The sequence below is a fragment of the Exserohilum turcica genome (genome assembly GCF_000359705.1).
Source record: "Exserohilum turcica Et28A unplaced genomic scaffold SETTUscaffold_8, whole genome shotgun sequence".
NCBI lineage: Eukaryota > Fungi > Ascomycota > Dothideomycetes > Pleosporales > Pleosporaceae > Exserohilum > Exserohilum turcicum.
In genome coordinates, this window is record NW_007360299.1 from 747,949 (window position 1) to 775,525 (window position 27,577).

At 54.8% G+C, this 27,577-nt stretch overlaps 14 protein-coding genes across 14 annotated transcripts; 5 read left to right on the forward strand and 9 right to left on the reverse strand.

Annotated features, from left to right (window-relative positions):
• Positions 1 to 23: 23 nt before the first annotated feature.
• On the reverse strand, positions 24 to 1,351 carry SETTUDRAFT_165887 (uncharacterized protein). The gene is made up of 4 exons (XM_008032687.1): positions 1,324 to 1,351; positions 1,129 to 1,270; positions 999 to 1,072; positions 24 to 942 (listed from the first exon to the last, which is right to left on the reverse strand). Exons 2-4 carry the CDS (start codon positions 1,240 to 1,242, stop codon positions 348 to 350), a joined length of 783 nt encoding a protein of 260 aa, XP_008030878.1. The 5' UTR covers positions 1,243 to 1,270; positions 1,324 to 1,351; the 3' UTR covers positions 24 to 347.
• Positions 1,352 to 1,922: 571 nt separating this feature from the next.
• On the forward strand, positions 1,923 to 3,374 carry SETTUDRAFT_142864 (uncharacterized protein; the record flags this gene model as incomplete). The annotated part of the gene is made up of 1 exon (XM_008032688.1): positions 1,923 to 3,374. The coding sequence occupies one exon, from the start codon at positions 1,923 to 1,925 to the stop codon at positions 3,372 to 3,374; it is 1,452 nt and encodes a 483-aa protein (XP_008030879.1).
• A 489-nt stretch (positions 3,375 to 3,863) lies between these two features.
• SETTUDRAFT_181627 (uncharacterized protein) lies at positions 3,864 to 6,267 on the forward strand. The gene is made up of 5 exons (XM_008032689.1): positions 3,864 to 4,087; positions 4,143 to 4,885; positions 4,935 to 5,132; positions 5,181 to 5,949; positions 6,003 to 6,267. Exons 1-5 carry the CDS (start codon positions 3,892 to 3,894, stop codon positions 6,206 to 6,208), a joined length of 2,112 nt encoding a protein of 703 aa, XP_008030880.1. The 5' UTR covers positions 3,864 to 3,891; the 3' UTR covers positions 6,209 to 6,267.
• A 99-nt stretch (positions 6,268 to 6,366) lies between these two features.
• Positions 6,367 to 7,051, reverse strand: SETTUDRAFT_165889 (uncharacterized protein). Its single transcript, XM_008032690.1, has 4 exons — positions 6,951 to 7,051; positions 6,840 to 6,892; positions 6,717 to 6,779; positions 6,367 to 6,657 (listed from the first exon to the last, which is right to left on the reverse strand). The coding sequence occupies exons 1-4, from the start codon at positions 6,974 to 6,976 to the stop codon at positions 6,590 to 6,592; spliced, it is 210 nt and encodes a 69-aa protein (XP_008030881.1). The 5' UTR covers positions 6,977 to 7,051; the 3' UTR covers positions 6,367 to 6,589.
• A 930-nt stretch (positions 7,052 to 7,981) lies between these two features.
• SETTUDRAFT_35241 (uncharacterized protein) lies at positions 7,982 to 9,344 on the forward strand (the record flags this gene model as incomplete). The annotated part of the gene is made up of 3 exons (XM_008032471.1): positions 7,982 to 8,478; positions 8,529 to 9,136; positions 9,229 to 9,344. The coding sequence occupies 3 exons, from the start codon at positions 7,982 to 7,984 to the stop codon at positions 9,342 to 9,344; spliced, it is 1,221 nt and encodes a 406-aa protein (XP_008030662.1).
• Positions 9,345 to 10,499: 1,155 nt separating this feature from the next.
• On the forward strand, positions 10,500 to 12,347 carry SETTUDRAFT_23800 (glycoside hydrolase family 5 protein; the record flags this gene model as incomplete). The annotated part of the gene is made up of 3 exons (XM_008032417.1): positions 10,500 to 10,560; positions 10,611 to 11,306; positions 11,374 to 12,347. 3 exons carry the CDS (start codon positions 10,500 to 10,502, stop codon positions 12,345 to 12,347), a joined length of 1,731 nt encoding a protein of 576 aa, XP_008030608.1.
• Positions 12,348 to 12,379: 32 nt separating this feature from the next.
• Positions 12,380 to 13,841, reverse strand: SETTUDRAFT_142871 (uncharacterized protein). Its single transcript, XM_008032691.1, has 2 exons — positions 13,532 to 13,841; positions 12,380 to 13,479 (listed from the first exon to the last, which is right to left on the reverse strand). The coding sequence occupies exons 1-2, from the start codon at positions 13,789 to 13,791 to the stop codon at positions 12,543 to 12,545; spliced, it is 1,197 nt and encodes a 398-aa protein (XP_008030882.1). The 5' UTR covers positions 13,792 to 13,841; the 3' UTR covers positions 12,380 to 12,542.
• A 716-nt stretch (positions 13,842 to 14,557) lies between these two features.
• Positions 14,558 to 15,137, reverse strand: SETTUDRAFT_44330 (uncharacterized protein; the record flags this gene model as incomplete). The annotated part of the gene is made up of 1 exon (XM_008032527.1): positions 14,558 to 15,137. The coding sequence occupies one exon, from the start codon at positions 15,135 to 15,137 to the stop codon at positions 14,718 to 14,720; it is 420 nt and encodes a 139-aa protein (XP_008030718.1). The 3' UTR covers positions 14,558 to 14,717.
• Positions 15,138 to 16,233: 1,096 nt separating this feature from the next.
• SETTUDRAFT_123103 (uncharacterized protein) lies at positions 16,234 to 18,074 on the forward strand. The gene has a single exon (XM_008032692.1). The coding sequence runs from the start codon at positions 16,255 to 16,257 to the stop codon at positions 18,040 to 18,042; it is 1,788 nt and encodes a 595-aa protein (XP_008030883.1). The 5' UTR covers positions 16,234 to 16,254; the 3' UTR covers positions 18,043 to 18,074.
• Positions 18,075 to 18,175: 101 nt separating this feature from the next.
• On the reverse strand, positions 18,176 to 19,735 carry SETTUDRAFT_165892 (uncharacterized protein). The gene has a single exon (XM_008032693.1). It carries the CDS (start codon positions 19,316 to 19,318, stop codon positions 18,242 to 18,244), a length of 1,077 nt encoding a protein of 358 aa, XP_008030884.1. The 5' UTR covers positions 19,319 to 19,735; the 3' UTR covers positions 18,176 to 18,241.
• A 968-nt stretch (positions 19,736 to 20,703) lies between these two features.
• Positions 20,704 to 22,380, reverse strand: SETTUDRAFT_174139 (uncharacterized protein; the record flags this gene model as incomplete). The annotated part of the gene is made up of 3 exons (XM_008032694.1): positions 20,704 to 21,953; positions 22,004 to 22,137; positions 22,259 to 22,380. The coding sequence occupies 3 exons, from the start codon at positions 22,378 to 22,380 to the stop codon at positions 20,929 to 20,931; spliced, it is 1,281 nt and encodes a 426-aa protein (XP_008030885.1). The 3' UTR covers positions 20,704 to 20,928.
• A 1,748-nt stretch (positions 22,381 to 24,128) lies between these two features.
• On the reverse strand, positions 24,129 to 25,064 carry SETTUDRAFT_165893 (uncharacterized protein; the record flags this gene model as incomplete). The annotated part of the gene is made up of 1 exon (XM_008032695.1): positions 24,129 to 25,064. A coding segment is annotated over exon 1 (400 nt), but the record flags the coding sequence as incomplete, so codon positions are not given.
• Positions 25,065 to 25,105: 41 nt separating this feature from the next.
• Positions 25,106 to 25,708, reverse strand: SETTUDRAFT_165894 (uncharacterized protein). Its single transcript, XM_008032696.1, has one exon. The coding sequence runs from the start codon at positions 25,565 to 25,567 to the stop codon at positions 25,274 to 25,276; it is 294 nt and encodes a 97-aa protein (XP_008030887.1). The 5' UTR covers positions 25,568 to 25,708; the 3' UTR covers positions 25,106 to 25,273.
• Positions 25,709 to 26,379: 671 nt separating this feature from the next.
• Positions 26,380 to 26,817, reverse strand: SETTUDRAFT_35248 (uncharacterized protein; the record flags this gene model as incomplete). Its single annotated transcript, XM_008032472.1, has 2 exons — positions 26,380 to 26,390; positions 26,430 to 26,817. The coding sequence occupies 2 exons, from the start codon at positions 26,815 to 26,817 to the stop codon at positions 26,380 to 26,382; spliced, it is 399 nt and encodes a 132-aa protein (XP_008030663.1).
• Positions 26,818 to 27,577: the final 760 nt, after the last annotated feature.

Genomic DNA, 27,577 nt, shown 5'->3' on the forward strand with positions numbered 1-27,577 from the left:
CCAATATGGAGTGCCTTTTACAATTGAGCTAATATTGCATTGTTCAATACCATTCATCAGTCGTCTTCACGTCATCATGCCATTCAAATACCTCCGACCTATCGTCGGACTAAATCAAGACCAACACTACGCCATTTACAGCCACAGACACAGACCACCCAAAGCGGGGCTTGGTGCCTTGGTCACACACATCGAAACCATGTCTTCAAGGTCATCATTGAAATTGTTCATTTTCATGCCAGTTGACCCAGCACTATCGTTGGATACATACGTGAGGAGCCGAATGTAATGCCTCGCGCCATAACCCAGGAATGCTAGAAAAGACCCATGTCACCCAAAAACTCCCTCTAGTACCTCTTGCCCTCGCGGAGAATGTCGCTGTACTCCTCAAGTGGTGAGGGGCGGAGAGCGTTCTCTTTCCACAGGTTGGGCGTGAGGAATCCGTAAGTGTGGGCGACGGCAACAAAGGTAGCCTTCAGCGTGTTCTCAAGAGTCTTGGTGGAGCCGGAAGAGGCAGTGTAGACGTCCTGGACACCAGCCAACTGCAAGAGACGCTTGACGGCGGGCGAAGCGACAAGGCCAGTACCGCGGGGAGCGGGAATGAGACGGACGGTGACGGAACCGCACTTTCCGCTCTCCTTGGTGGGAAGCGAGTGAGGCTCACCGAGGTTGGTACCCCAGTAACCTCTTCGGATGGGGACGACGGAGAGCTTGGCGATGATGATGGCGGCGCGGATGGCAGTCGCGACTTCCTTGGAGGTCTTGATACCGAGACCAACGTGACCCTCGGAGTCACCAATGACAACGATGGCCTTGAAGCGGGTACGCTGACCGGCACGGGTCTGCTTCTGGACGGGCTTGATCTTCATGACCTCGTCCTTGAGCTTGGGGAGGAAGAAGTCGACGACCTGGAACTCCTTGATGGGGAGAGAGTGGAGGTAGCTACATGCTGTCAGCCAAAGTCTCTCTCGCAAATCCTGGCATGCAGGTGAACATACATCTCCTCCATGCTCTTGATCTTGCCAGCCTTCACGAGACGGCCGAGCTTGGTGACGGGCTGCCATTCCTTCTCCTGTGCCAATTGTCAATTTCCTGCAATCTTCCCCTCTGACTTCTGTGTGTGCGTACTTCAGACTTTCCGCCACGGCGGCCACGGCCACGTCCGCGACCACGTCCACGGTCACCACCGCGGTCTCCACGAGAACCGAATCCGCCGCGAGCGGGGGCAGGAGCGTCAGCCATTTTGTATGTCGGGTGGGGTATACGGCTGCTGAAAATGGGATTAGCAATGGTCCAGGAGAACAAGAGGTGGAAGGAGCATACGATTTGGTGTGTCCTGGAGTTAGTGCTGTTGTCGCAAAGTCGCTCGAGGTCGCGAAATTGGAATTCGACTTTCGTTTAGTCTCTGTGGGTGAGGCCACGCTAACCCGTTTGGGTTGGCGCTATCAGAGGGCAGGGCTCCCGCTCATGGGTGCAAACGGAACTGGAACTTGGAATTTGAGAACAAGACAGACTGCGGCCTTGAATTTCTCATTGCACCTGGCGCTTTAAGTCTCTGTACTCTGCACTCAATAATAGAGAATTGTGAAGGGCAAGGAACAGGAGAACCCAGATACCTGGCAAGATGTCGCAACTGTAATTCAATAACCTCACCATGTGACATTGTCAAGCTAACCAGCACATGGCGTTGTTTGCAAATATGGGCGCAGCGAAAACACTGCGAATGATAATGTGCAGTGTTGTCACTACGTTTCCCAAGTTCGTTGGGCACCTGGCTGACTAAGACATTTCCCGAGCCGCATGACTCGTTCACATGCCCGTGTTACTGTCGGCATCACGCGAACGGACTCAGACACCGCTCAACAACCCGGCAATATAACACCTCCATTGCTATCGAATTCCTACTCTAATGGTTAAGCAAAATGTCCATCTTGAACTCGGTGCTAGGCTCGCTCTCTCCTCCGCGAGAATTCAGAAAGTCGTTCGAAGATCCGCACGCGCGCGAACATGAGCTGCCATTGTATAACGCTCCATCCACTTCACGCATACCGCCTCCCGTAACCTCTTCGGTACTATGGACCGCGCCCAAAGCAAGCCTTCCACCGCAACCTCGAGTGCCCGATGATTTGCTGGCTCTGCAACGGCGAGCTCGACATCTCGAACAGCAGCTGCAAGAGCTGCTCGATGCGCAGTCGGATGGTTTGATGAGCGGGCTGGGTGCAGGGAGCGCCGTACCAGATGATCTAGTGTCGAACGGTAGTACCACACCCACTGTGAGCAGTATCAGGTCCAGTGATAAAAGCGCGGAGAACGGAGAGACACGCCTTAAGCCCCGGAAGAAAAGAGTAGGACTGCAGGCGGCAAGACATGGCATATCGAGGCGAATGAAACAGCTCGCTAGCGTGAAGTCTGAGGAATTGGATCTGCTGGACGAAGACCTGAGGAAACTGCAGCGCACGGTGGAGAAGACAGACGCGTGGAGCCAGAAGCGCACACGGCTGGAGAAGAAGATCCGAGAAATAGAGATTGAGGATGCTGGCGCAAAGGCACAGAGCTTACAAACAGAGGCTTCAAAGCTCGAACAAGAAATACGGCAAAAGGAAGAGGAGTTGTGGGCGCTCAAGCGACGCCATCGGCGAGTGTTGGACGAGCTCGCCGATACGGAGAACTCGGTAGAAGCAAAGATGGCGTCTTACAAGACGTCTCTGTCATTGCTGGATCGCGAAGTCTCGAGCTTTCTTGCAAAACCCGCGGATCCCAACCACGTGCCTTTGTCATCCTCCCCATATCCTGCACTTCCCGCGAAGCGACGGACGCTTGAAATGGCGCGCGAGTACTGGCAGGGCGAGTATACTAGACTGGCCGAAAAGTGCGAAGAGGTTGATACGGATCGCGGAGCGCTCGATGAAGGAGCGCTGCTGTGGACAGATGTGATGAAGAGAGTCTCCGACTATGAAGCAAGCCTACAAGACTACATGCAACAAGCAGGACGAAAGAACCCCCCCGACCCTTCTAAACTTCTCGAACAGATGGACAATACTATTGTTTACCTGGAAGAAAAGCTAGAGCTTGCTTCTTCGCGAGGTTGGAATCTGCTGGTATGCGCCATTGGAGCAGAGCTAGAGGCTTTTACACAAGGTCAGAATATGTTAGAGGAGGTCTTGGGATCGAAACGAAAGGGCAAGGCTCCGGAGTCGCTACTGGACCAAGACGGATTCCACGCTACGCAGCCGGAAGATATGACGGTATCAGCCATCAGGATCCCGCAGTCTCCAAAGCAGCCAGCTCAACCTAAACAAGCATATCCCGATTCGGAAGATGACGATCCTGACCCTGAGCTTTTGATTTCGCACCACGACACCGATACAGACTGAAATTATCTGTGATTGTGGGCTAGGGACCTACACAGTGTCTTAAATAGTAATTCTAATACCGTGAATCCACCTACGTTAGTATGCTATGCAATTTTTGTGTCTTTGGTACGCAGTGATGGTACTTGTGACGCGCTACTCCCTTGTAAGTAGAAAAAGTGCGATAAACGTACCACTGTTAAAACCCCGCGGTACCGGCGAGGGCGACCAGGCGCCCCACATGAATGCAAGTGGAGACCCGAAGCATTGTCTGTACGACCCTCGTCGACAACAGTCAAAGTGCGCTGAACGATTAATCTATTCTTACCATATACACCGAATGGCATTGAGCACCAGGAGCCCCACAAGTGGTGCGTTGCATACGTTGTCTGGTATATCGATAAGGTACAGTAGTCAAGTGGAGTAGTCGGCGATAAGTAGTGCTTATTGCCGCGATTACTACATAGCTCGAGCCCACCACCACCATCATCATGCCGCCTCGGCACAACTCACGACTCGCTTCACAGCTCAGTCCGCCACCATGAGCTCCTCGCAGGACCCAAGGAGTCCACCCACCGACAGTGACGAATCCAGGATCCTTTATTACGATCCGACCGACCCGTTCTGGCGAGATCCCTCAGATGATGACGACATGGACTCTGCGCCGGGTAATGAAGGGCACCACGAACATGATGATGATGATGATGATGATGATGAGGGCGACACCAGTTTTCACGGTATTTGGCGTCCGACGATGCGCATCTGTGCTGCAATTGCTAACTCTACGCAAAGATGCTGCTGAGCGACTAAGTAATCTCAGTGGCGTTGAGATCGCATTTGAACACACTGACGATAATGGCGAAGGTGAGGAAGATAACGATGATGAGGAAGACGAAGACGAAGAGGACGAAGAGGACGAAAATGAAGAAGAGGAGGAAGACGAAGACGAACTGGACCTTACCCGACGACCAGTAATGATAACCCGCGACCAGATCATGCAGTTACTTGGGCATGCTGGACTGGGACGTATATTTGCCACCGACTTCACTAGGCGAACTTTGCTTCGACAACGCAGACTCGACGAGGATGAGGAGGAAGACAACGATGGCAACAGCGATCAGGGCACCGGCTACGACCCCGTTGTCCCTAGAGGAACTTGTGGTCGAAGGCGTCGCCCACGCGGCAGGGATCTATTAGAGAAGGTGCCCAGCGAACAAGACATAGAGCTGATGCAAACCGGAACTTTTGGCTCGAATCCACGAAAAGAGGATACCATCAAGAGGAAGAAGAGGCTGGCCTACGATATCATGAGGCGGGAGTTGGGGCTTGGCAGTGATGGACGCCAGAAGAACGCCACGAGGCTATTGAAGCAAAATATGATACCCGAGTCAGTCGCCGACACAATCATTCACTATAACGCACGGTGTTACTCGGGACAGTTCTCAGACGACGGCAACTTCTTCTTTTCCTGTGCACAGGACTTCAAAGTGCGCATGTACGATACCTCGAACCCTTATGATTGGAAATACTACAAGGTAAGGCGCAAAGATAATCTTCGAGCGCTACACGGCTGACTCTGTTCAGACTGTCAGATATCATGGCGGGCAATGGACAATCACCGATGCTTCACTTAGCCCAGACAATCGCTTCTTGGCCTACAGCTCAATTAGAAGTATAGTGTGTCTGGCACCCACCGATCCGGATGACGACTCGGAACCGCATATGCTCGACTTCAACAACACAGGCACCCGACATCCGCGAGGGTTCCACTCACACTTTGGCGTAAGCTAGAGACAGCTCAGATGTATGCAATCGGCTGACAAGGTGTAGATCTGGTCGATTCGTTTCTCAGGTGATGGCCGCGAGATTGTAGCAGGAACAGGTGATAGTTCAGTATATGTCTACGATATTGAGCGAAGGCAGTCGGTGCTTCGGATACCAGGTCACCAGGATGATGTCAATGCCGTCTGCTTTGGTGACAGCCAGTCACCCCACATTCTGTACTCTGGATCCGATGACACGACGCTCAAGGTCTGGGATCGGCGAAGTATGGGCGATGGTCGCGAAGCTGGCGTTTTCCTTGGTCATACAGAAGGCCTGACGTATGTCGACAGTAAAGGAGATGGTCGCTATGTGCTCAGTAACGGAAAGGATCAGACGGCAAAGCTATGGGACTTGAGAAAGATGATGTCCAAAGAGAAGGCGGACCGGATTGATCCATACGCATACACTACGCGCTTCGAGTACCGCTCCAACGGCTATGATTACGACGACTTCCGCCCACATCCACATGATTGCTCGCTCGTCACCTTCCGTGGTCACAAGGTCCTGAAGACGCTTATCCGATGTCACTTTTCGCCGCCTGGCAGTACAGACTCGCGGTACGTTTATTCGGGTAGCTACGACGGTTCAGTATACATCTGGAACATGGATGCTACTCTTGCGGGCAAGGTCAATGTGTTGAAGGCAACCAAGAATTCGCGACCGCGTGACCCAGACCTACAAGTTGGAACGTACGATTACTGGGGTAGGAATGAAGGCAAGTGGATGACTTGTGTCCGCGATGCGAGCTGGCACCCCAATGCGCCCATGATTGCTGGTAAGTTGGTGTTAGTCTGTATAGTCGCATATGTGTTGCTAATGAAGATGCAGCGACATCGTGGAATGGCTGGGGTACCTCGCAAGGAACATGCACAGTTCACACGTGGAACGATGGGGTAGAAGAGGATGAGGCGGAGCCCAAGGTTGGCCGACGTGTCAATGCACAGCTACAGCATGACGAGCGGCTATACAAGAGTGCCGAAGGTCGATCGAGAAGACATCCCATCTGGTACGATGACATGATGGACGACGAATGAAGGCCATGGCGGTATGCGTGTGTTATTTTTGTATAGGGATTTAGGGGCGTCTGGAGACGTGGAGCTACCCATTCGGACGGTGTAGCATTGCTTGGTACTCTTATATTCACAGCATATTGACTCCTTTGTGTGGCGCAGGTAGGTGATGTGCAGATTGCAAAATCATGTGGATATATTCAAACTCCCGCTGACCCAATGTCGGTATTGTACAGCCCCTGTGGGATATGCTATGTCTGATATCCTGAGCGTCCGAATCCGTAACGTGACCTCGTCTGCCTCGTCTCGCCAAGCGCACTACAACACAATATGGTAAAGGGGTCCGTCGCGTGGGCGGAGATGCAAGTGGAAGGTAATAGATAGGTGTCTCTGGTGCGCGGGCGACTATGAGCCGCCGACGAGGATGTTGTTGACGGGGATGTGGACAAGCTTGACAACGTAGCCAATGACTCCTGCGAGCGTGTCAGACGATGCGATGCAGAGAGGGCGCACACATGGCGGTGCTACTGACCCATGATCAAGAAACCAATTCCAACAGCCTGCGATATCCTGATGAACTCCTTCTTGTCGGGCTCTGCAGCGCGTGTTAGCAGCGTGCTTCAATGCACGGCTGCACCGTGAAGGGAGGCCGTACTCGTGCAGCGGTTCATGAACAGAGTGCCCTCCTTGAGGAACTCAGCGGGCATACTGCGCCGTATGGTTAGCCACTCTCGCCCGCCGTCGTGTGCGCCGGGGCCATGCGTACTCAGCAAACTCCTTGATGTTCTCCATGGCGGCAGGTGTACAGCGGGGATGTCGTCGTGGAATTGGGTCGAACGGGCCGGAAGGACGACGATGGGCAGGCTGGGGAGGATGATGGAGACGTGGTGTTGCGCCTTCAGGGAAGCTGCCAAATTACCACCCGGCAGACGGCAATCTGGCCTTGCGGAGAAAGCCGACAGGGGTGGGCGGCTCGCCAAGCTCACTACCGGCGACGCTAGCGGTTCGAGCTATCGCATCCACGTCCACGTCCCTCGCCCATCCTCACTCGCGCCGACACAGCTCGCAACCGCAACCGCCCACTCTCGCCAGGTTTGTTGCCACCCTCGACGCTCTACTCACTGCCGAGCAGATTCGCCCCCCACACGCCCCGCGACACGCAGTCGGGCTCTTCACGTCGCCACCACGTGGACACGCAGCGCTGGGGGTTCAACAGGGAACGCGCTTGGTTGCTGACTGGAAAGCTCATCCTCTCTACTGTCCATCCTTTCTTCTCATTACTCGCAGCGCACGGTCTTGCGCTGCGCCAATTCTCTCAAGGGCTTTGTACACAGCTGCTGCGCCACAAGCACACTGTACTGGAGGCGGGCAAAGCAAGCGCAGGAGGCGGGCTGAAGCTACACACAGACTACACTACACTACACTCTCCACATCTCTCACACCATATCCTGTACCTTTTACATCTCCGCATCTGCCAGAGGCGATCGGATTATCCCATATTGCTCTGAACGGTCCTTCTAGACCTGGTCTCTACGCCGACAGCGGCACTGTACGTATGGCCTTACTCTACGCTGTTTTGTCTCTTCTACCGCCATCCTTCTGCGACGGTCTGCAGGCTCATTTGTTTCCTATGCAGCACGCCTTTGCTTCACCATGCTGATTTGTATGCCAATCACAGAATTGCATGTACTTTGGCTATTGATACTAGCACATCAAGTACATAAGAGCGAATCAAAACAAAAATACCGGAAGATACCTCATCGCTTACTGCAGTTGACTTGACATCTCACAGCAAACATGGCTGATGACGACAACTTCGACATCGACATCTACGGCGACGACTCGTACCAAGTCTCGGCCACCCAGCAACAAGACACGGCCGTAACCGACGCCAACGCCCCCAGCACAGATGCGAACGCGGCAAACTCGAACGACGCACCGGATACTACCACGGCCGACGCAGGAGACCAGACGGCCAAGCAAGAACTTTCAGGTGAAGCAACCAACGGCAACGGCCATTATGAACAGGGCACACAGCAGATTGCATCCACAGGCGGCGCAGCTGGCCTGGACGTTCACAAGCAAGCACCTCAGCAGCAGGGCACGAAGCGCAAGCAAGGCGAAGACGACGACCGCCCAACTGACCCCGGCGCCACCTCTGCTCTGATGATCAACGATGTCAATTGGTGGATCAGTGAAGAAGATATCCGTGGCTGGGCTAACCAAAGTGGCTGCGAAGACGAGCTCATCGAAGTGACCTTCAACGAGCACAAGGTCAACGGAAAGAGCAAAGGGTCAGTTTCCTGTGGTCGCTTCGTCAATTGCATGCTAACATTTCTTGCAGTCAAGTTTTTACCCTGTTGAACTCACCGCAAGCAGCTACTGCTCTCAAGCACCAGATCGAGACGCTCTTCAAAGACCAAGCCCATACGAAGAAGCCGACCGCCATCTTCAGTCCCCCACACGTTAACCCGTTCAAAACACTACCCAAAGACGTCCCAGCACGGGACAAGGGCAGAAATGACCGTGCTTCATCCGGCAACTTCGGTAACCAGGGTGGTTACAACAACAGGGGTGGATACAACAATAACAACAGGGGCAATTTCAACAGAGGCGGCATGGGATACCAAAACAACCGCAATTTCTCACCTGCTGGTAACAACATGGGTAACAGCATGGGTGGCTATGGCGCCCAAGCACCAATGAACAACTTCGGTAACCCCATGGGCGGCATGAACAACTTTGGGGGTGGCTTCAACCGCGGTGGCATGATGGGTGGTAACATGCGTGGTGGTATGGGTAACCGTGGCCGTGGCGGCAACATGGGCATGAACCCCATGGGCGGAGGTCCTATGGGTGGAATGAACATGCCGATGGGAGGAAACATGATGGGCATGGGTGCCAACATGATGGGCATGGGCGGTGGTAACATGGGCATGATGGGAGGAATGGGTATGTTGAGCCGCTTTCGTACTCCGATTAGTGACGCACCCCCACGTTGTTAACCCTTTTCACTTGGACGGCTACTAACACTAGACTTGCAGGAGGTGGCTTTGGTGGCAACCCAGGTTTCAACCCCGGATTCTTTCAAGGCAACCAGGGCGGCAACGACGGCAGTTGGCAGAACCCGCACGGTGCGAAGAGGCCCCGTCCTGAGTAGCCCGCAGACGACGAACTTGAATCCCGCGGACCAGTCTTTTGCATGGGACCCGCTTTCGATGCGACGTGCTTTTTCTTCACAGGGTCAGTGTGAGACGCACATCGACTACATGCCGAAACGACAGGAACAAACCCCAGCGCTATCGGAGGACACGGCTGTTCGCGTTGGAATAAGCTACCGGTGTTCACGACTCCCTTTCTGGTTCCCGAACTGTATAAACGAAGGACGTTTTTCCTCAAGTCGCTTTCGGAGTTTTACAAACGCTACGCGCGGCGTGCGCAAAAAGGGCGACATCTTTGGTATTCGGCTCACTAATCTTTTGGCGTTTCCGGGCGGGCAGGTCATTTTTTCAAGAATCGATTCTTTCTTCGCTCATGTCTTCTTAGCTCTTTCTCATTTTCCTTTGGTCTTTTAGCAGTCCTGCACATGAGTATGTTTAGCACGGTGTCATGGTGTTTTTATATGGAGCGACAGACGCTTGCATCATACAAAGCACTAATGTATCCGGGCCGACATTGTAGGACGTGGTTTGAGTTAGCTACATGACATTCTTGCTGCGCCAATGTTGGATACAGAAGCTATGTATTACTACTCTGGAAAAGAAAAAAGGGGGCGCTTTTGCGCATGTTCATGTATGAGCTATGAGGAGAAGATGTCCTGTTGAGTCGCCAGCATGATGTTTGTCCTTGGTGGAAAAAGTAGTGTTGTCCTGGCTAATTTGGAACTAGGCCCGCCCGGACCTGCATATGGGGATAGATCCGGGATGGGCAATATAGATCGGAGCAAACCTCATATCACACATGTCCATTGGCCAATCAAAGCATTTTCTGCCTCGGCCTTGTTTTCTAGAAAGCTTTCTTGGTTGAGGCTCGTGGCTCACAAACCGGGTAAGAAGGCGGGCATGCAATTTGGGCATATGAAATCCAATGCTTGACACAGTCGCGCTAATTGAAAGTGGATCCGCGTCCTGTAGTGTGCCCATCTATTTGATCGATTGCAGAGGGACCTGCATATTGTTTCAACATGCTGCATGTATAGAGCATGTCCACACCGAGGCCCAAGCGAGTATAGACTGGGAAATGGGTGTATCATAAATTATGACGCTCCCCGGGTTGTATTGAGCATCGAGCGACCAGCGGCATCCCAAGAAGCAGAATGAGGGTCACACGTACGAGTGCAGCGTTGCTGCTCAATGGCGCCATTGTTGTCGCCCAGTGTATGTACACGTTGAAAAGAGTGCCAGTCCATGCATTAACAGACCAAAAGCGACAAACGGCACGGGCGTCACATGTCCTTCCAGTTCAAAATTCACGCCCATGTCTGCTGGTACCTTCTTTGCGAAGCTGAACCCAGGCTGGAACGTTGGCAACACGCTCGATGCCGTGCAAACCGAGGGCGACTGGAACAACCCTCCTGTCGTTGGCAGTACCTTTGACGACGCCAAAAGAGCCGGCTTCAAGAGCGTCCGTATTCCCGTGACCTGGGCGTACCACTTCACTTCCCAGGCCCCCGACTGGACAGTCGACCCAGTGTGGCTGCAGCGCGTCTCCGATGTCGTTGACATGGTGACGAGCCGTGGCATGTACGCCATTGTAAACGTGCACCACGACTCGTGGACATGGGCCGATCTCACGCAGCCCAGCACCAACGTGACGGTTCTCGAGGACCGGCTAGGCAAGCTGTGGAAACAGATTGGCACCAAGCTGGCTTGCAAAAGCGAAATGGTTGCTTTTGAGCCCATCAACGAGATTCCCGGCACCACGCCGGAACACGGAGCGATCGTCAACCGTCTCAATGACGTCTTTCTCCAGGCAATCAATGATGCGGGCGGCTACAATGCAAACAGAGTGGTTACGCTGGTCGGGGCGGGCGAGGATGGAATCAAGACTTCGCAGTGGTTCAAGAAGCCAGACCCCAAGTTCAAGAACCCATGGGGCATCCAGTACCATTACTACTCGCCTTGTGAGTTGGCCGTGTTATCCCTCCTTCTCATGAGCACTTCCACTAACCACACACACACATATATCAGACGACTACGTCTTCCAGGCCTGGGGCAAGACAACGTGGGGCTCCGCCGCCGACAAAGCCGCGCTGGAAGCCGACCTCGCCAACGTGCGAGGCAACTTCACTGACATCCCACTCGTCATTGGCGAATGGGCTGTTTCGCCCGTCGCCACCGAGACAGCAGCACGCTGGCGCTACTTTGACTTTTTCCTGCGCACCGCCGCAAAATACAACACGTCGACTATTCTGTGGGACAACGGCGCAGACTTCCTGAACCGCGCGACCCACGTGTGGCGCGACGAGGTGGCCCTGGACATTTACCGCAACGTCCTCAAGAACATCCCCAATGCTCTCCCGGAAAGCACCACCGACGGCGCTGTCACCTCCCAGCAGAGCTCGGCGTACATTTATCACCGCCGCAACCAGACCGTGACCGACGCCACGCTCGGATTCACATTCAATGGTAACGCGCTGAGCAAGATTAGCAACGGCAGCAAGCAGCTGGCCAAGGGCAAAGACTACACGGTTTCGGGGGAGAAAGTCACCTTCAAGGCTTCGTACCTCAGTTCCATTCTCACGCCCTCCTCGCCCTTTGGCAGCCTCGCTAACCTCACTCTGACATTTTCCCGCGGCGCCGCCCTCCAGGTCAACGTGCTGCAGTACGCTACGCCCAGTACTCCGAGCGCGTCTGGGCCCTTGCCTGCCGCCGGCCAGGATCTGCTGATCCCCGTTTCGTGGGCGGGCCAGAACAGGCCTGCGGCTGTCAAGGCGCAAAAGGCAGATGGCGGGTACCTGGTTGATGACTGGACGCAGTATCTGGGGCCGCTGCAGCAGGGCCGCATGACGTACGGCAACCAGTGGGACTGGGATGCCGGTCATGTGGTTATCAAGGCGGCGGCGCTGGATGCCGTGAGGGCTGCGGCAAAGGATACTACGTTTACGCTTGAGTTTTACCCCAGGGAGCCTGGCAACAATGTTACGTATACGGTCAAGGTGTGAGAGTGGGGGGAGAATGCAGAGACTGAGGGTTGGTGTGGTGTATGCATTAGAGTGTGAGACTAGCACTATTATATAGAATGCCTTTTATGATTTATTACGTGACTCTGTTTGTGATTCTCAATGACGAAGTGACACTGAGTGCGAGTCAAAGCATAGCATGACCTCTCACGCTTGCATGCTGATTAACATGCCACTTTACATATCCATGGCCCATTGTTCCAGGGCGACTCTCAATCTCGTTTCAACTCCGTGTTCGACCCAGAAATGGCCTGCGCCTTCTACCTCCACACTGTAGAAGCGCGATGCAGGCGCATCTTTCAGGCGCTCGGCCCACTCGCGAAGCTTCTTTGCTGAACTGAAGATGTCCTGATTGCCGTAGATGGCGAGGCACATGTGCTTCCCGACTATTTCGTGGCCGTCGTCCTTGGATTTGCCCCAGAGCCGGTGGATTAGTGCCGGTGCCGCCAGTGAGGAGATGGGTGTAGTCAGCGGTGATATGAGGAGATAGCGAGTATCCGGCATGGCAAAGTCTTCGCTTTTCACAGCTGGCGGCGGTGTCGTGGGCTCGCTCTTCTCGCGCTTCCCGTGGCTCAGCCTCCTCAGCTTCGACCGTATTTCCAGGCGCGTTCCCTCGAAGCTTCGTCGAATCTCTCTGCTGCTTCTCCTTTTCCCCGGACTCGTCTCTTCTCCGCCCATGGTAATCGAGGGTCGGGCGGTTTGCTTCGCTTTGGGCTTTCTGGCTCGGGTTTCATCTCGAGTCAGGGCTACCCATTCCATGTTGGTTTGATCTGCCAGCTTGTGGGATCGCAAGACGATCTCGTCGGCGGCAGAGCCGGCCTCGGGAGCAGCAAATGGTTTCAGTATGGTTGGTACAGGCGGCAGATGTCTGAGGATCAGCGAGCCATACGAGTAGCCTCCTAGTACGACTATGGGACAAGCATTGCCTGGTGTCGACACTGGATCGGCGGGACTTTGCAGCATTTGAGGCCGCTCCGACACACATAGCAACTGGTGGGCAAGGTGAGGCTGAAGGCTGGATAGGTAGTGCATGAAGAAGGCAGCGAAAGAGGTGTAGTCGTCCAGTTCGGGCCGGCCAGACCAACTGGTTCGCCCCTTGGATCCATGAGCACCTCTAGGGCGGATCAGTCAAGAGCCGCATGCTCACTTGACCAGCAGATGCATACCTGAAGTTGAATGCGCCCACTATGAAGCCGGCATGCAAAAACTCGTCAATCACTATGCCGACGACTCGGTCATCGTAACTGCCGCCCATGGGCGCATACGGATGCGCCATTACAATGCCTCTCCTCTTCCATTTCGCAATGTCCTCCGGGTCATCCGGCCGGAGTAGGACATGTGGGAGGTATATGCGGCAATCGAGCGGTGTGTCATCGTGTACCGAGGGTATCGTGAAGCTGTAGTGAGGCTCCGGTGGGCGGCGCATTTTCAGGGCCGAGTCGAGACCCGGCAGAAGTGCTCATGGCATTGTCAAGCATAGAGTGCGGGTGAGCGACTGCGACGATGATGCGGTCGAATGCGCGGACACGTCGCTCGGCAAGTGTGGGGGCTTGGGGAGCGGGAGCGCTAGGTACCGTCGTGTAGGCCCGTGCTTGATTAGCGCCATGGGTGAGATGCGGACATGACTGGTGACGAATCCTCCGCCGTGATGCCATGTCAAGTTCGTATTTTGGCCCTTGCTGATCAGCATTCCTATTTCATGGTCCGTTCAACATACTCACGTGTATTTCGCTTGGTCCCGATACGAGGGCTCGCCCGTAGGCCACGGACGCCTGACCTTTTGCCGATTTTATCCAAATTGGAGGCACTTAATCACAGAAAACAAGGGCCTTTTGATAGCACGGACAGTACGGAACTACCCAGATAGCTTGGCGTATTGGACATGTCCCTGACATGCAGTTGACGTGTGGCTACGACTCGTCATGTGAAGATCTCTGCCCAGCTTGTACAGAACCCTTGCTGTGAAACGGCCTGTCTTGTCAGTTCCACGTGACGCAGGGTTGCAATAAGCTTACTCGTATCTTGGATGCAAGTGCACTAGATCTGCAACGGCGGACTGCGGCCTGTTGACATGACTGACTTGTCTGGGATCTATCACACGTCCGCAGAGTCCTCATGCTGATCCTTGTGCTGTTTCTTAAACTTCACCCCACGCCGAGCCGCCTGATTCATACTTCCGTATAAGTCATACGGTAAATTAAGCTTTCTTAAAATGGATAGGAGTGGTGAGTTGCTTTTACATGCTCTACGTCATCATGGTCCATCCCACGTGGCCATTGCCGTGACTTGGCGCACTACCAGCGCTTGCTTCATCTCTTCCCAGTAAACCCACCATCCCTTTTCCACAAACATTCACATCTCCAGCTTATCCATCATAATCAACCTGTGGTCCTCGAGCCCCGCGAGCCGATGTGGCTCCACCTCTTCCCGATACTGCTTACAATCCACCATGTTCTTGAACCCGTCTAGTGTTTCGTATTTGAGAATCGCAACAAAACTCCAGTTCTCGTCGTCTGGGGCGGCAATCTTGGCCAACACCGTACTCGTGAAGACGACGCTGGTGTTTGGCGGAAGCAAGGGTGCAATGGCCGCGCGGTATCGCTGTAGAGCTTCCTGACCTGTGCATGCATCGCCGGCGAGATGGGAGTGCTCGGGGAGATATGAGGCTTGCTGGCGAAATTTCCACAGATTCAGCATGTAGACTGGTTTTGCCGGGTCATAGGTAGGAGGAAGGTTGGAGAGATTGGTAAGCAAAATGGGATCATTGGCCATGTTTGGTCGGAATAGTTGCCTGATTGGGGGAGATGGTGCTCTACAGTACTTGTTGGGCCTGTTCCGGTGGATTGTACTTTGAGCTACTGCGATACTGATGCTATACTACAGTACGACCGCATGTCTCTTATACACATTTTGATTTTGTTCATGGTGGAGAGTTGTGACATAAGCTGGCGGAGTTCCACCTCCAAAAGGGCTGCTGACCCGTACAAGGTGGATTGTAGGCGACTTTTTTTTTGGCAAGGCAGGACGCCAAGCATTACCGTGTGGAGACGAGAAAGGGCGCAGAGGGTTTGACTGCTGAAACATGACATGTTGATTTTGGCGGGGTGGTCAGTGTTGTGCGAGGGCTGATACATTCACCGCCCGTGGCTGTTTCCATGGCTCGTACGGTTTCTGCTCGTAGGGCATGCTGCTCCTTAGTGCCATGATGTACTGGCGTGGGCGGGAGGACGACGGATGAGCTGCAGCCGGTCGAGACGTCGTCCGGTCACAGCCAGGACATATTTGTAGGTAGTGCCCCGCATGGGTGGGGCGGCCAGGGGGGTTAGTTGTTGAGGGAATATCGCCAAAACCACGTACTACTTGTACTGTCCAGCAGCAGATGGCGCAAAGAGGTCGAGGGCGCTGGAGGCGAGGGCGGCGGGCGGCGGGCGGCGAGGGGGTGATAAGGGGGCCGAGAGCGGAGGGCGTTTCGGGTGGTGGAGGAGTCGTCGGGGGCGCATAAGGGTTGCGTAAGCAGCCACAGCCACAGATGAGGCGCCACAGCCACGCGTCGTGTCGAGGGCATCTGCTGGCAGCTTGGACAGCGCGCTCGTCGGCCCCCTTTCTTTTTTGGCCTGCTCATACTGCCGCAGTGGCAGCGGGCGGCGGGCGCGGTGCAGGTATTTTTAGGCAGGGCGTGATGGATGTGTCGGTGGCGGCCAGTATATCAGGGCTGGGTGGTGGGCGACGCTGGGCCGGCCATGGGCATGCAGTCCATGACTATTACACATCGGCATTTGCAGCACCCAATCAGGCAAGATCGTCTTGGGTCCATGCCTATGCCTGGCCCTAAACTTTTCTCTCCGTCATATCTAATAAGGCGCGCAAACAGGAGAGCCGCCCCGCCACCATGCAACGACCCAAGACTGCATCTCCCCCATCCTCGCGGACCGCAAACGGCTTCCGCTACCGCCCCCTCGCCCATGCCGACGGCGAGGACTTTCGCCTGCTGTGCCTCTACCCCGGCCACACGCACGACCCAATTCGCTGTGACCTGCTCCACTCAGGCCTCGACGCCGACATTGAGTACGAGGCCCTCTCCTACAGCTGGGCCACCGAGGACGGCGACGACAGCCTCTCCCACCCCATCGCCTGTGCCTATGTCGGCGACGAGCACACGGCCGATTTTCTGCTAACCTCCAACTGCGCCTCGGCCCTGCGCAGACTGCGCCTGCCCGCCCACGAGCGCTTCCTGTGGGTCGACGCCATATGTATTGACCATGGCAACGTGCCCGAGCGGAACCACCAGGTTGGCCTCATGGCCGACATCTACGCCGGCGCCGCCCAGGTCCTCGTCTATCTCGGCGAAGAAGACCTCGGCTTCGCGTCCAGGGGCCTGTGGCTCGACAGCGAGAGGCGCCAGCTCGCCCTGACCAAGCTGTTTGCAAAGAGATGGGTGTCGAGGGCCTGGGTCATCCAAGAGGTAGCCTTGGCCCGCAAGCTGCTGATGGTCACGGGCGATGCTGAGTGCGCCCTCGACGCCAACCTGATGAGCCGGATCCGCGGACGAGCCAAGATCTCACGACTGAAGGTTCCGGGCCCGCTAGCTTGGGATCCTCTGGCCAGCGCCCCAACAAGAGATTTGCTGGCCCTGCTGCTGGTTTCGCGCCACTGCGACTCGACGGATCCCAGGGACAAGGTCTACAGCCTGCTGGGGCTGGTGGGCGAGCGCCTGCAGCAGCTCATCACCATTGACTACTCGCAGAGCGTCGAGGAAGTCCTGACGCGCACCGCCGCCGCCATCATCATCTGCCGGGAAGACTTTGAGCTTCTGGCCTACGCATCGCTGTCTCTGGGGCCCAAGCACATGGAAAAGGGCCTGCCCACCTGGGTGCCCGACTGGATAGAGCACCAGGGCGACATGACGCTGCGACCGCAATTCCAACAAGCAAAAATCGGGCCCTGGAGATCTCTAGAAAAGCTCTCTGGCAGCTCGACTCGCGCCGCCGAGCTCGCCCAGCTGGACTGGGGGAGAGTAGTCCACATTCCGTCCAAATGGCCCCATGACGCCTCCCTGGCCCCATCCATTGTCGTCCACGCACACTGCATTGCCACCATTGACAGCACCACAAGAGAAGGCATGGGCGAGCGGTCACGGTGGCAAGACGCCCAGACGTTTGCCCGCGATTTGCTGGCCCTGATAGGCAACGGTTCCGGGCCCTTTGACACGGATCCAAGAGCATGGCCTGCACAATACAAGTGGCTATTCGACCCCTCCTATACCCGCTCTCGGTCGTCCATCCTGCAAAGCAACGGCTCCTCGACGTCGACGTCAATGACGGCCGAGCCCCCTGAAAACATCTACCGCACCGCCATCCAGCAGTTCTGCGCCGAGCTCGCCAGCCACGGCCAAAACAAGTCGGTACTCCGCGCCGGCATGCTGCCAGCCGTCACGAGCCACGAGTTTGCCGAGGGAGACAGCGTGTGGGCCATTGACGGCTGCAAGGTCCCGTTGCTGCTCCGCGGCGCAGGCACAGCCGCACCAGGGTGCTACCGCATCGTGGGCAACTGCCATTTGTTTGCCCTGTCGCACTTGGACTGCTGGTCGACGACGGGGGCGGGGCTCGAGCAACGGTGGGACTTTGATCCCTTTCGCCACATGGATGTCCTAGGCACCCAAACAATACAGATCATATGATGTAGATGAAATCACTGCTATGTCTGGTCACCCGCTACCTTTTTTTCCGCCTCTGTCTTGTCTCCTTTTGCATGTGTTGTGTCTGGTCTCAAAAAGCCCCCTTGGAACCGAAGTTGCAAATACCAAAAAAAAGAGAGAGAGAGACTAGATTTCAACAGCTACCCTGTCTATCTACGTTTGCTCAACAAGGCAAGACAACTCAATGCTTCTTCTGGGCCCACCGCTCCAAAAACCTCGCCACAGTCCTCTCCTCCCACAGGTGCGCCTCGCGGATAAACTGCGGCTCCGCCAGCACATGCTTGATGCCGTAGCTGTCCCAGTGGTGGCCAGCCCCTGCAATCAGGTAGCTGGGGTGCAAATCACTGCTGATTCTGAGTTTATCGACGAGATTGGAATGGTAGCACAGGTCGAGCCAGACGTCTGTGTTTCCGTCAATGAGGGCCAGGTTCTTGGCTTGGATGTTCCAGCCGCCGTAGCTGTTGTAGTAGTGCAGCGCGGGCGTGGGCGGGATGCTGTTGTATTGGCCTGGGGGAAACGCCCATGTGCACCATTGCTGCGTGTAGGGGATTTGCAGGACGCGCGAGATGAGCGAGGGCCCATGGGCGGGCGCAACTTGGTACGCGCCGGACTCGGTGCACGTCGAGTAGAGGTAGGAGCGGGAGGCGCCGTTTGTGGGGTCGGCGTAGAAGGTTTGGTTCTGCGTGCTGAAGCAGCCTGGGTCGGTGCTGTTGATGCGGCCTGTGGTGCATTCGGGGAGGAGCACGCGCTTGATGTAGGCGGCGTAGTTGCTCAAGCCCGTCCAGGCCTCGCCATCAGAGTACTGTGCGAGAGCTGTGTCGACGCTGCTGGTGTTTCCGGGGGACGACGGATTCGTGACGTTTGAGCAAAAGTCGAAAAAGTCGGAAGAGCCGTAGAGCGGCGACCAGTTGAGCTCTTGCCAGGTGTTGGTTGGGTAGTTCATGGGTCCCCCAATGGGAAATGCAATCGTCATGGCAAAGTCACCGAGGCTGGAGAGCGAGCCCAGGCCAAAAATATCTTTGAGTTGCTGGATCCCCTTTTCGTTGCCGCTGGCGATGAGAGCGTCCATTTTGTCGACAATGGAAATGACGCGCGAAACACAGTCTGACGGGCCAAACTTCATAATCGGTGTGTACCACGAGGGGTACCCGAGGTGCGCCTGGACCGTCGCGCTGCTGCCAATGCCGCCGGCAAAGAGGTCGTTGTATGTCTTCATGGTAAAGGCAGTTTGAGCACCCGCAAGAGAACCGCCGTACATGATCCAAGGAGTGTCGGGGCTGTTTAGACTGGCGTTGACGCCGGGAAAAGTTGCATGTTGTCTGAAGTATGCATTATCGGCAATAGCTATCAGACGTCAGATTCGGTAGTAAAAAAAAGCGATGCCATTTCCTTACTCTGCTCGGTGGTCAAGAACCTCAGTTCATCTGTGGTGCTGGTGTTGTACGGGAAACTTTCTCCATAGTACCTGTTTTCGAGTATAACACCGAGACCACTGAACTTTTGCATCAGAATCTGGATGACTGAACCGAGTTAGATTGGCATCACCAGGATACTGTAATTCACGGCCATTGCTTACTTCCAGTCTGCAAGTTGGAAAAGCGCGACTCTCCGCTCGTTTCTCCGCCAATGTACAGGAAGACGGGGCCGCCGGGCTTGTAGTAGGACGAGTCAAAGACTGGATATTTGGCGAGTCAGCTTTTAGTTTTGGTGCTTTTAGTTTCAAATGGACTTGCAATAGCGCTGCTTGAACGTGTCGTTGGTATGCGGGACATAGCGGTTGCTGTGAGGGAAATGGTCAATCTGCGGGTTGATCAGCAGGAATAAGCAGTCATGTCGAAAGATGGGCAGGCGAGTCATACCGGCTGGTCAATGGCATGCGGCGCATACGCCTCTGCCGTCGATGGCGTCTGTCTCTTTGCCTTGGAGTTGGGCGACGCCACAGCGCCGAGCGCAGCAACGCCGCATACCAGCGACGCGACAAGCTTCATCCTGCAGAGCTGCTGTGCTCGCACATTGTGTGCGAGAGCCACCGCAGCCAAGTCTTATAACGCAGCGGATAGACCTCGGTGAAGCATGCCGCGTGCTGCTGGCGATTGGAGGTGAGGAAGAGTATACGAGGAGTGGAGCCGCAAGGCGTGCAGCGAGCGATGCCTGGATAGGCAGGTAGCGGTCGAGGCTTGTGCGTGCTTGCAAAGGCTTAGCATGGCTTGGTGAGTTTGGCTGACGACGTTATCGCTGTCCTTCCCGCCTTTGGACGTAGGCTGTGGCGCTTCACGCTGCTAGCGTATGGCCTGCGTATGGGCTGCGTTTGTGGCATGGCGATTTGCAAAGTCGGTGTACAATTGACGCAATTGCTTGAACACGCGTATGAGTGTGCTGGTATTGGCTCGACACAGTATTTATTCATCCATTTGTTCATTCATTCATCCGCCTATCTATTGCCCGTCGATCGCCATCCAATTTCACCAAAACCGTAAACATACTTTATAGTCGCCGAGTGGTAGAAACACGTCCATGCGCAAGCAATAAGCCACCAAGCGGCCGCTATCTCTACGAAGATTTGAACAGCGGGCCAGGGCGATGACTAGCGTAGTCGGTACACGTGCATGTACGAATAGAGACTAGAATGATGTCATTCCGCGGAGCATTGCGATTCACCATCACGTGCTTGGTCGCCGCCAACCGCACGTGTCCTAGACTTGTTGTGGTTAGTAGAGCTATCTGAGAAGATTCAGTGATTAGTAGAGTAATCCGTATACAGCGTGGCTGGAAGCTTCATGCGCAGGTGATGAATACCCATTTACCATGATGCTCACCCCACGCAGGCATAATCGTTACTCAACCCTCCTTTTTATCCAACCAACACCCTTACTCTAACTCGTTACAAGATGGCCTCAGCAGCATACCCGCCTTCTCATACGTCATATCCGTGGCAGCCATCTGATTGATGCTCTCCTCACCATCGATCCACGCGCCACTCCCCTTGTTCCCGCGAATCTTGTTGACAAACTCCTCGAGCTGGTAGCGATAGGTGGGCCACCAGGACTCACCTTTGTTTTCGGCCGCAGTCCCCTCGGGCCATGTATATGCCTTGAGATAGCGTGTATCCTTTTCTTCCTTGACAAGTTTGCCCGTTGAAGCGTCGCGCAGTGCAGTAACGGTAGTGACATCAATCCGATGCCAAATATGAGGCAGCATGAAATTCCACATGGTAACCGTCTTGTTAGTGATCTTGGTCAACCCGTCTTGCACACTACCACCCTTCTCTTCCCGCAGCACAACACGCACATTGGGGATGCCATCGCGGAAACTGGGCCAGTTGGCTGTGAGCCACGGAAAGGGGTAGCCGCCCTTGGCTCCCAGGTCGGCAGCCACACGGCCGGTGCCGCCGTTGGGAAACACATAGGTAGCGTCCATGGCCTGGTCGCAGCGCTGGTCAAACGGCGCGTGGATGAGGCGCGGTGTTGCAGACACGACGCCTGAGGGCTCTGTGCCAAAGACACCGCGCAGCGCAGACAAGACGTAGTGGCCCAGGTCCATGGCACAGCCACCAGCAAGCTCATACTGGAAGCGTATGTCGTCGGCGGGCATTGCGCCAGCGGCAATGGCAGCGCGCGCCTCGGCATGCTCGATGGCGCTGCTGTCAAACTGCGAGAGGAACAGACGCCACGCAGGATGAAAGCGATAGTGGCTTGCCTCTACGACCAGGGGTGCATTTGGCACGCGGAGAAGCGGATTTTGGAATAGCGAGCGGGCTTCCTGGGCATTTGAAACCGACGGCTTTTCCAGCAAGACGTGTTTTCCGGCTTTGAGCGCGGCCAGCGTGGGCGCATAGTGCAGGCCGTTGGGCAGCGGGTTGTAGATGCAGTCGATGGAGGGGTCTGCAATCAGAGCTGTATCGAGTCAATCCAATGGATCCGATTGATTCATCCAGAGTACCCACCTTCATAGCTCTCATGTACAATCGGAATACCCCATCTCTTTGCATACGCCTCAGCCCTGCGCCTATCTCTCGCCGCGACCGCCACAACAATGATACCAGCGTGTGAGCGTGCGGGCAGAATCAACGCAACGGGTCTAGGTAATGTGCATCAGCAATTGCTCGTTTTCACTCAACTCGGCATTCATTGACCCGCCTCTTTCTTCTTCTCAACATTTCGATGCCTAGACACGAATGGAATCAGCAAACACTACACACCCGATTTTGGCCGCGCCCAGGATGCCAATGCGAAGGGCGCTGTTTTTCTTGGCCACGGGCTTGCGGCCAGCAGCCCACTCTCCGAATTCAGCTAGCGAGTTGAGCAAGTCGACGGCTGTCATTATGGCGTTGGTGTGGGAAACGTGGGGTGGCTTGATGACCCGCTGAGAGTACAACAATACCCCATGTACTATATGATGCACATGTGAAAGCGACAAGAGAGAGAGAGGAGGTAGACTAAGCGACTTGCCACAAAACGCCTCCTCGCTTCTGAGTGCTCGCTTACCTGCGTGCTTGCTTGCGTGCGATAACAAGTGGTTACACGCCAAGCCCCATGTTCCCAGCCCCAGCCCCAGCCCGCCAATACCAGCGTGAGAGCGGGGAGACACAACACAGGTACTAAGCAAAACCTGATCTAATTGGACCAGCAAGCATGTTGTATTCCAAGCGAGCCAATCTACAGCCAGTCCATGGAGTAGAAACGCGCAATCATACATATACCCTGCATTTACCACTACATCAGCATACATGTACGTACATGTACATAATCAAGATGCAGAGCAAAAGCAAATATACATACATACACCTACGTACATGATCAGGAATCAGGATTGCAGATTGGGGGGGAAAAAAGCAATCATGTTACATACATACATGCATGCGCATATAATCCTTACACACACACACACATGCATATGTAAGTAGCCAAGTAAACCCGATAAATACCCGACCAGCAAATCAGGCGCGCCACCACCAACACCAACACCACTACTAGCCGCAGTTGCAGCAGCAGCAGTAGTAGTTGCAAAGCAGGGGTATTCCCCCTGTAGAATTATCGCACCATAGTGGGGAGTGACCAGATGTAACCGAGTAACGAGTAACAAATGTGGGGGTTAGTTGGGAGTGTTTGAAGCTTTCTCTTTCCATCTGTCTCTTTCTCCATTTGTCTCTTTCTCCATCTGTCTCTTTCTCCATCTGTGTGTCTGTGTGTCTGTCTGTGAGTGAGTGGAGATGTAGACAGACATGTATGTGTTTCGCCATGTACTAGACGAGACTAGCGCCAGACGCGTCACATGTCGCGACATGTTGGCGTGTTTGAGAGAGCCCAAGTCAAACTGCGGCTGTATTTTCCTGTTGTTGATGTTGACTCTTTGAACTCGTTTGTTGGTGCTTGGTGCTTTGTACGGCCATGCTTTGCGTGTAGATGTATGTATGTGGACATGTATATCTTTTAAGCATATTTTTTTCTCTCACACATCTAAAAATAACGGGCACGTGTTACAATACCCACTTGTCAGACTTGGCCCCCCCCCCCTTCTCCGTTCTACTACTGTACTACTACTAAGCTCGATACGTGGGTTTCTCCGCTGTCTCTCTCTCTCCGCTGTGTCTCTCTCCGCTTCCAAACCCGCACCCCCCCTTTTTTTTAAACTCTCCGTGTTCGTGGTATTTCTTACTATACTGCTTTTCTCCGTGCTCGTTCCAGGTTCATACACACAGAGACACGAGTGTCGGCGGTTTGGCCATCGCATCTCATTTGGCCATGTGCTTCTCCATCGCATTTTTCGATCCGATCTATGTGCTTTCGATCCGATTCATTTCGATCTGATGCTCGGAGCTTGAGTGAGACGGTAGGGAACATGGTGAGGAATCACGGGGGGGGGGGGAAGTTGGAATGTACGTAGATAGCTGACATGGATGGTAAGAAATGACGTTTGTAAATATGTGAGAAAGGAGAGATAGATACATACATATAACTAGGCCTTGTTATGATTCTTGTCACAAGCTTGGCTAAGACATACATAGGGCGAAACATGAATCGATGAATGAATGAAGAAATGAATGATGAAATGAATAAATGCAGAGAATTAAAAAAAAAAAGAGTCGACCTGACACGATATTACCAGCAGCATCATGTCACAGAAACAAAGTTTATCGACTTGAGCCGCACAAGGGCACGGAAGAGCAGGGCGGTAAAATACCTATACTTGGTTGTGTAAATCGGGGAGCAACGGGCAAAACGCGGAAATAGAGGAAACACAGCCATGGAATACGTGGAATACGTACGTACTACGTACATATCCGGGCTTAGCAGAAAGAGAGAAGAGAGAAAAAAAGCAAAAGCAAAGGTGGCGCCATTCCCGTGTTATTACACTTACTTAGCCACCCCCCCCCTTAAACCTACAAGGTGTACGAATACGGGACACGGGGGGCCGTCCCAACCAAAAAAAAACATTCCAGGCCGGCGCATCGATTTCCTTTATCGAACTAAGCCGCATCCACAGTAGGCAGGCGTACGTAAGGTAGGCGCAGTTGATCCATGGTGTGACGCGTTTTTTTGGTAAAGGGAAAGGCGAGTGATGGATGCCATAATTAGAAAGAAAGTACATGGCAAACAAGCCGGGACCTTGCTGGGTGCTGGTTGGGCGATAGGACCAAAGGAACTTGTGCGGATGCCATGGCCTGCGAGGCGATGGGATTTACTCGACTGGGTAAAGGGCAATGTAGGGCGTGCAAGCCGACACCCTGTTTGGAGGAAATAATGGGGGGCCTGCCGTCGGTTCAACTGATTCTGCTCAGCCTCGCGCCTCAAAAGCAGAAAGGACCATGTATTAACCTGACAACCGAGGCTGTAGGGTAATTTCTGCAAGCCCTCGCTCTCATGCATATGCACATTCACATCCACATCCACATCCCCTTTTGATGCGAGAGTGGGACATGTTCGCTTATCCCAGCACGTAATGTCCGAAAGGGACTGGGGCGGAGAATGGGCGGGACAAGGGTAAATGAGGCTGAGTGGAAGGGTAAAATGGGGGGAGAGCTTATTCTTTTTTTTTTGTTGGACCCAGGCACCACTGGCGCATGTTTCAGGGTTTCCCATGGGCGGTGGTGCGGTGGCGAGCAGGCACCCAGGCAAGAAAGAAAAAAAAAGGGGACGGGTGGCAATCGAGGGACCAGGACAAAGAGGGACAATTGGGGCGTTTCCGCTTTGGGCGAGGCACATGAACGGCATGTTCAGGAGGCTGCGGTTTGATCGACAGGGTCCCACACGGCGCCTGCATTGTCTGAGAGCGGTGGAGGGACAAATTGATGCAGGCATGCCTGGGTGCCTGCGAAACACATGGCGCAAGCGATCAAGGCCAGTCTACACCTAATGTCCGACTTGGAGACGACGCCGCTGTCCATGGAGCCATTGTGGAAGGCCACCCGCCCGATTGTTCCACTTGGCCGTTTGATGCTGCCCTGGGCGCGTGTCCCCTTGTTCGGCGACGAGGGTAAGCGGTGTGGGTTTTGCGCAACAATCACCATGGCTGACAGGAGGGGAAAGAGGACATGGCGGCACGGCCAGGGCGCGGGCGGGCGAAAAACGTGTCGACGAGGAAGACGAGAAAAAAGAGATCAGAAGAGAAGAAGGGCATGGGGAGTCGCCGAAATGAGCACCGTGCGCTGGGAGACGACGAGTGGTGAAGCTGGGGTATGCTGGGCAGCGCGGTGCACCGACCGAGGGCAGTCGGAGGCGTCAGGGCCGGTGGCAGAGGTGGCAGAGGTGGCAGAGGTGGCAGTCGCAGGAATGAAAATCACATGTCGGGCGGCGGGTAATGGCTTCAGGATTAGTGACGGCTACAGCGGTAGCGAGGGAATATAGCCGGACGCGGGCAGCTTCTTTGTCTCGAGCCACACACAGGCAGGCCGGCGGGCAGAATGCGTCATCGTCGTGGCAGTGGCAGCGGCAGCGGTCGTGGCAGTGGCAGCGCGACGGGATCCGGCAACCTGGTTCGGGCGACTAGTGGCGACGGCGGCGACATGTTAACGGCGTGGGCGTGGGAGCGTGGTTGAGACGGCGGCAGGCCATTGCGGGCGGGCGAGCACGAGCGAGTCGACGAGGGAGAGCAGAGAGTGGTGGCATGGGAGCGAGAGAGCGAGCGAGAGGGCGAGCGAGGGGGGGGGTGGATGAGTCAGAGGCACGCCCCACCGCCGTGGCCCCATCTGACTGGACGACGACAAAGGCCCCACGATCTGCAGGCAGCAACTTGGCCAGCGTGTCTTGGTGGTGTGTGAGCACGGCATGGCACAGTCACAGTAATACTACTACAAGTCCTGTATACTATCGCCATCCACCATCAACCCATACCTACATGGCCGTACATAGTGCATACACATACATACATACATACATGATAATCCGCGCATGACTCGGACGGGATCTGCCAGGGATCACGGCGCACGCTGCAGCCGGCTGCATCTGCATCTGCATCTGCATCTGTACTGCACTGTAGCATGCAACCATCTATGTCTCTGTCCATGTATGTCCATGTATCTAGTATGCACCATGCCTGCCCGTGTGATTGATTGCTGCCACCACCACCACCTCCGACCGCGAGCCCATCCACCCAAAACGCCGCCCCCGCTCCTTCGCCTGCCGTCGGCGCATGGGTGCGACGTCTGACATTTGCGCAACGCCGCTCCTGCGCCTGCTCATCCTCCTGCTCATCCTCCTGCTCATCCTCCTGCCATGTATTACTTGCTCTGCTCTGCTCTGCTCTGCCTCGCCTTGCCATCCGCCTTGCCAATCATCTCGGCGCCATTGCCACGCCTGCATATACACGAGACGGCCGAAAAAAAAACCTGATTGCAAGCCCTGGTTCCCGGCGGCGCCTAGGGGGATATACCGCTTAGCAGGAAATATCTTTTGCCCATCACACACACACGCACACGCACACACACAAAGCGAACAATCAAAGAAAGCGGGGTGGGGGCGACCATGCAACTTTGAACAGACCAAGACTGCAAATCCAAATACGGCCGCCTTTTGCCTGCCCTGCCTTGTCTTGCCCTGCCCTGTCCTGCCATGCCCTGCCCTGCCCTGCCCTGCCATGCCCGGTTTTTTTCCTTTTCTTTGTCTTCCCTTGCAGCATGCTGCTCTTTCTCGGCCACAGCCTGTCGAGCACGTTGAGCAGCGTCAGAGCATCGGCTTATGCATCCGAGAGACACAGACAGGCAGCTATCAAACGCTGTCAGGGTACAGTCATTTTCTCTCCGCCCACGAGCTAAATTAAGTCCGTGTCTGTGTGTTGGGCTGGCTAGCTGGCTGTGTGCCTATCTGTGTGCATGTGTGTGTGTGTGTGTGTGTGTGTGGTGTGCAACCGCGGGACGCGCACGGTTAATTGTCTGATGACGAGACAAATGGCCGCCATCACATCACCTAGTCCTCTTTCTCGACGTGTACGTGCAGTGCCGCTGCAAATAAACCATGTCGATTTTTTTCTCTGCTCCTCTCTCGCGCTGTTCCATCTCTTACCCCCACCCCCCCCACCACCG

Bases quoted from the DNA above. Each gene is read 5' to 3' on its own strand.
- SETTUDRAFT_142871 (XM_008032691.1), bottom strand. From the start codon at position 13,791: ATGCGCCGCCCACCGGAGCCTCACTACAGCTTCACGATACCCTCGGTA. The intron at 13,480-13,531 runs GTATGCATCTGC...GATCCGCCCTAG, and splicing joins GTGGGCGCATTCAACTTCAG to AGGTGCTCATGGATCCAAGG.
- SETTUDRAFT_165894 (XM_008032696.1), bottom strand. From the start codon at position 25,567: ATGGTGATTGTTGCGCAAAACCCACACCGCTTACCCTCGTCGCCGAAC.
- SETTUDRAFT_165889 (XM_008032690.1), bottom strand. From the start codon at position 6,976: ATGGAGAACATCAAGGAGTTTGCTGA. The intron at 6,893-6,950 runs GTACGCATGGCC...CATACGGCGCAG, and splicing joins AACATCAAGGAGTTTGCTGA to TATGCCCGCTGAGTTCCTCA. The intron at 6,780-6,839 runs GTACGGCCTCCC...CACGCGCTGCAG, and splicing joins GTTCATGAACCGCTGCACGA to AGCCCGACAAGAAGGAGTTC.
- SETTUDRAFT_165887 (XM_008032687.1), bottom strand. From the start codon at position 1,242: ATGGCTGACGCTCCTGCCCCCGCTCGCGGCGGATTCGGTTCTCGTGGA. The intron at 1,073-1,128 runs GTACGCACACAC...CAATTGGCACAG, and splicing joins GCCGTGGCGGAAAGTCTGAA to GAGAAGGAATGGCAGCCCGT. The intron at 943-998 runs GTATGTTCACCT...GACAGCATGTAG, and splicing joins ATCAAGAGCATGGAGGAGAT to CTACCTCCACTCTCTCCCCA.
- SETTUDRAFT_165892 (XM_008032693.1), bottom strand. From the start codon at position 19,318: ATGTACGGCGGTTCTCTTGCGGGTGCTCAAACTGCCTTTACCATGAAG.
- SETTUDRAFT_123103 (XM_008032692.1), top strand. From the start codon at position 16,255: ATGCAACGACCCAAGACTGCATCTCCCCCATCCTCGCGGACCGCAAAC.
- SETTUDRAFT_181627 (XM_008032689.1), top strand. From the start codon at position 3,892: ATGAGCTCCTCGCAGGACCCAAGGAGTCCACCCACCGACAGTGACGAA. The intron at 4,886-4,934 runs GTAAGGCGCAAA...GACTCTGTTCAG, and splicing joins ATGATTGGAAATACTACAAG to ACTGTCAGATATCATGGCGG. The intron at 5,950-6,002 runs GTAAGTTGGTGT...ATGAAGATGCAG, and splicing joins CAATGCGCCCATGATTGCTG to CGACATCGTGGAATGGCTGG.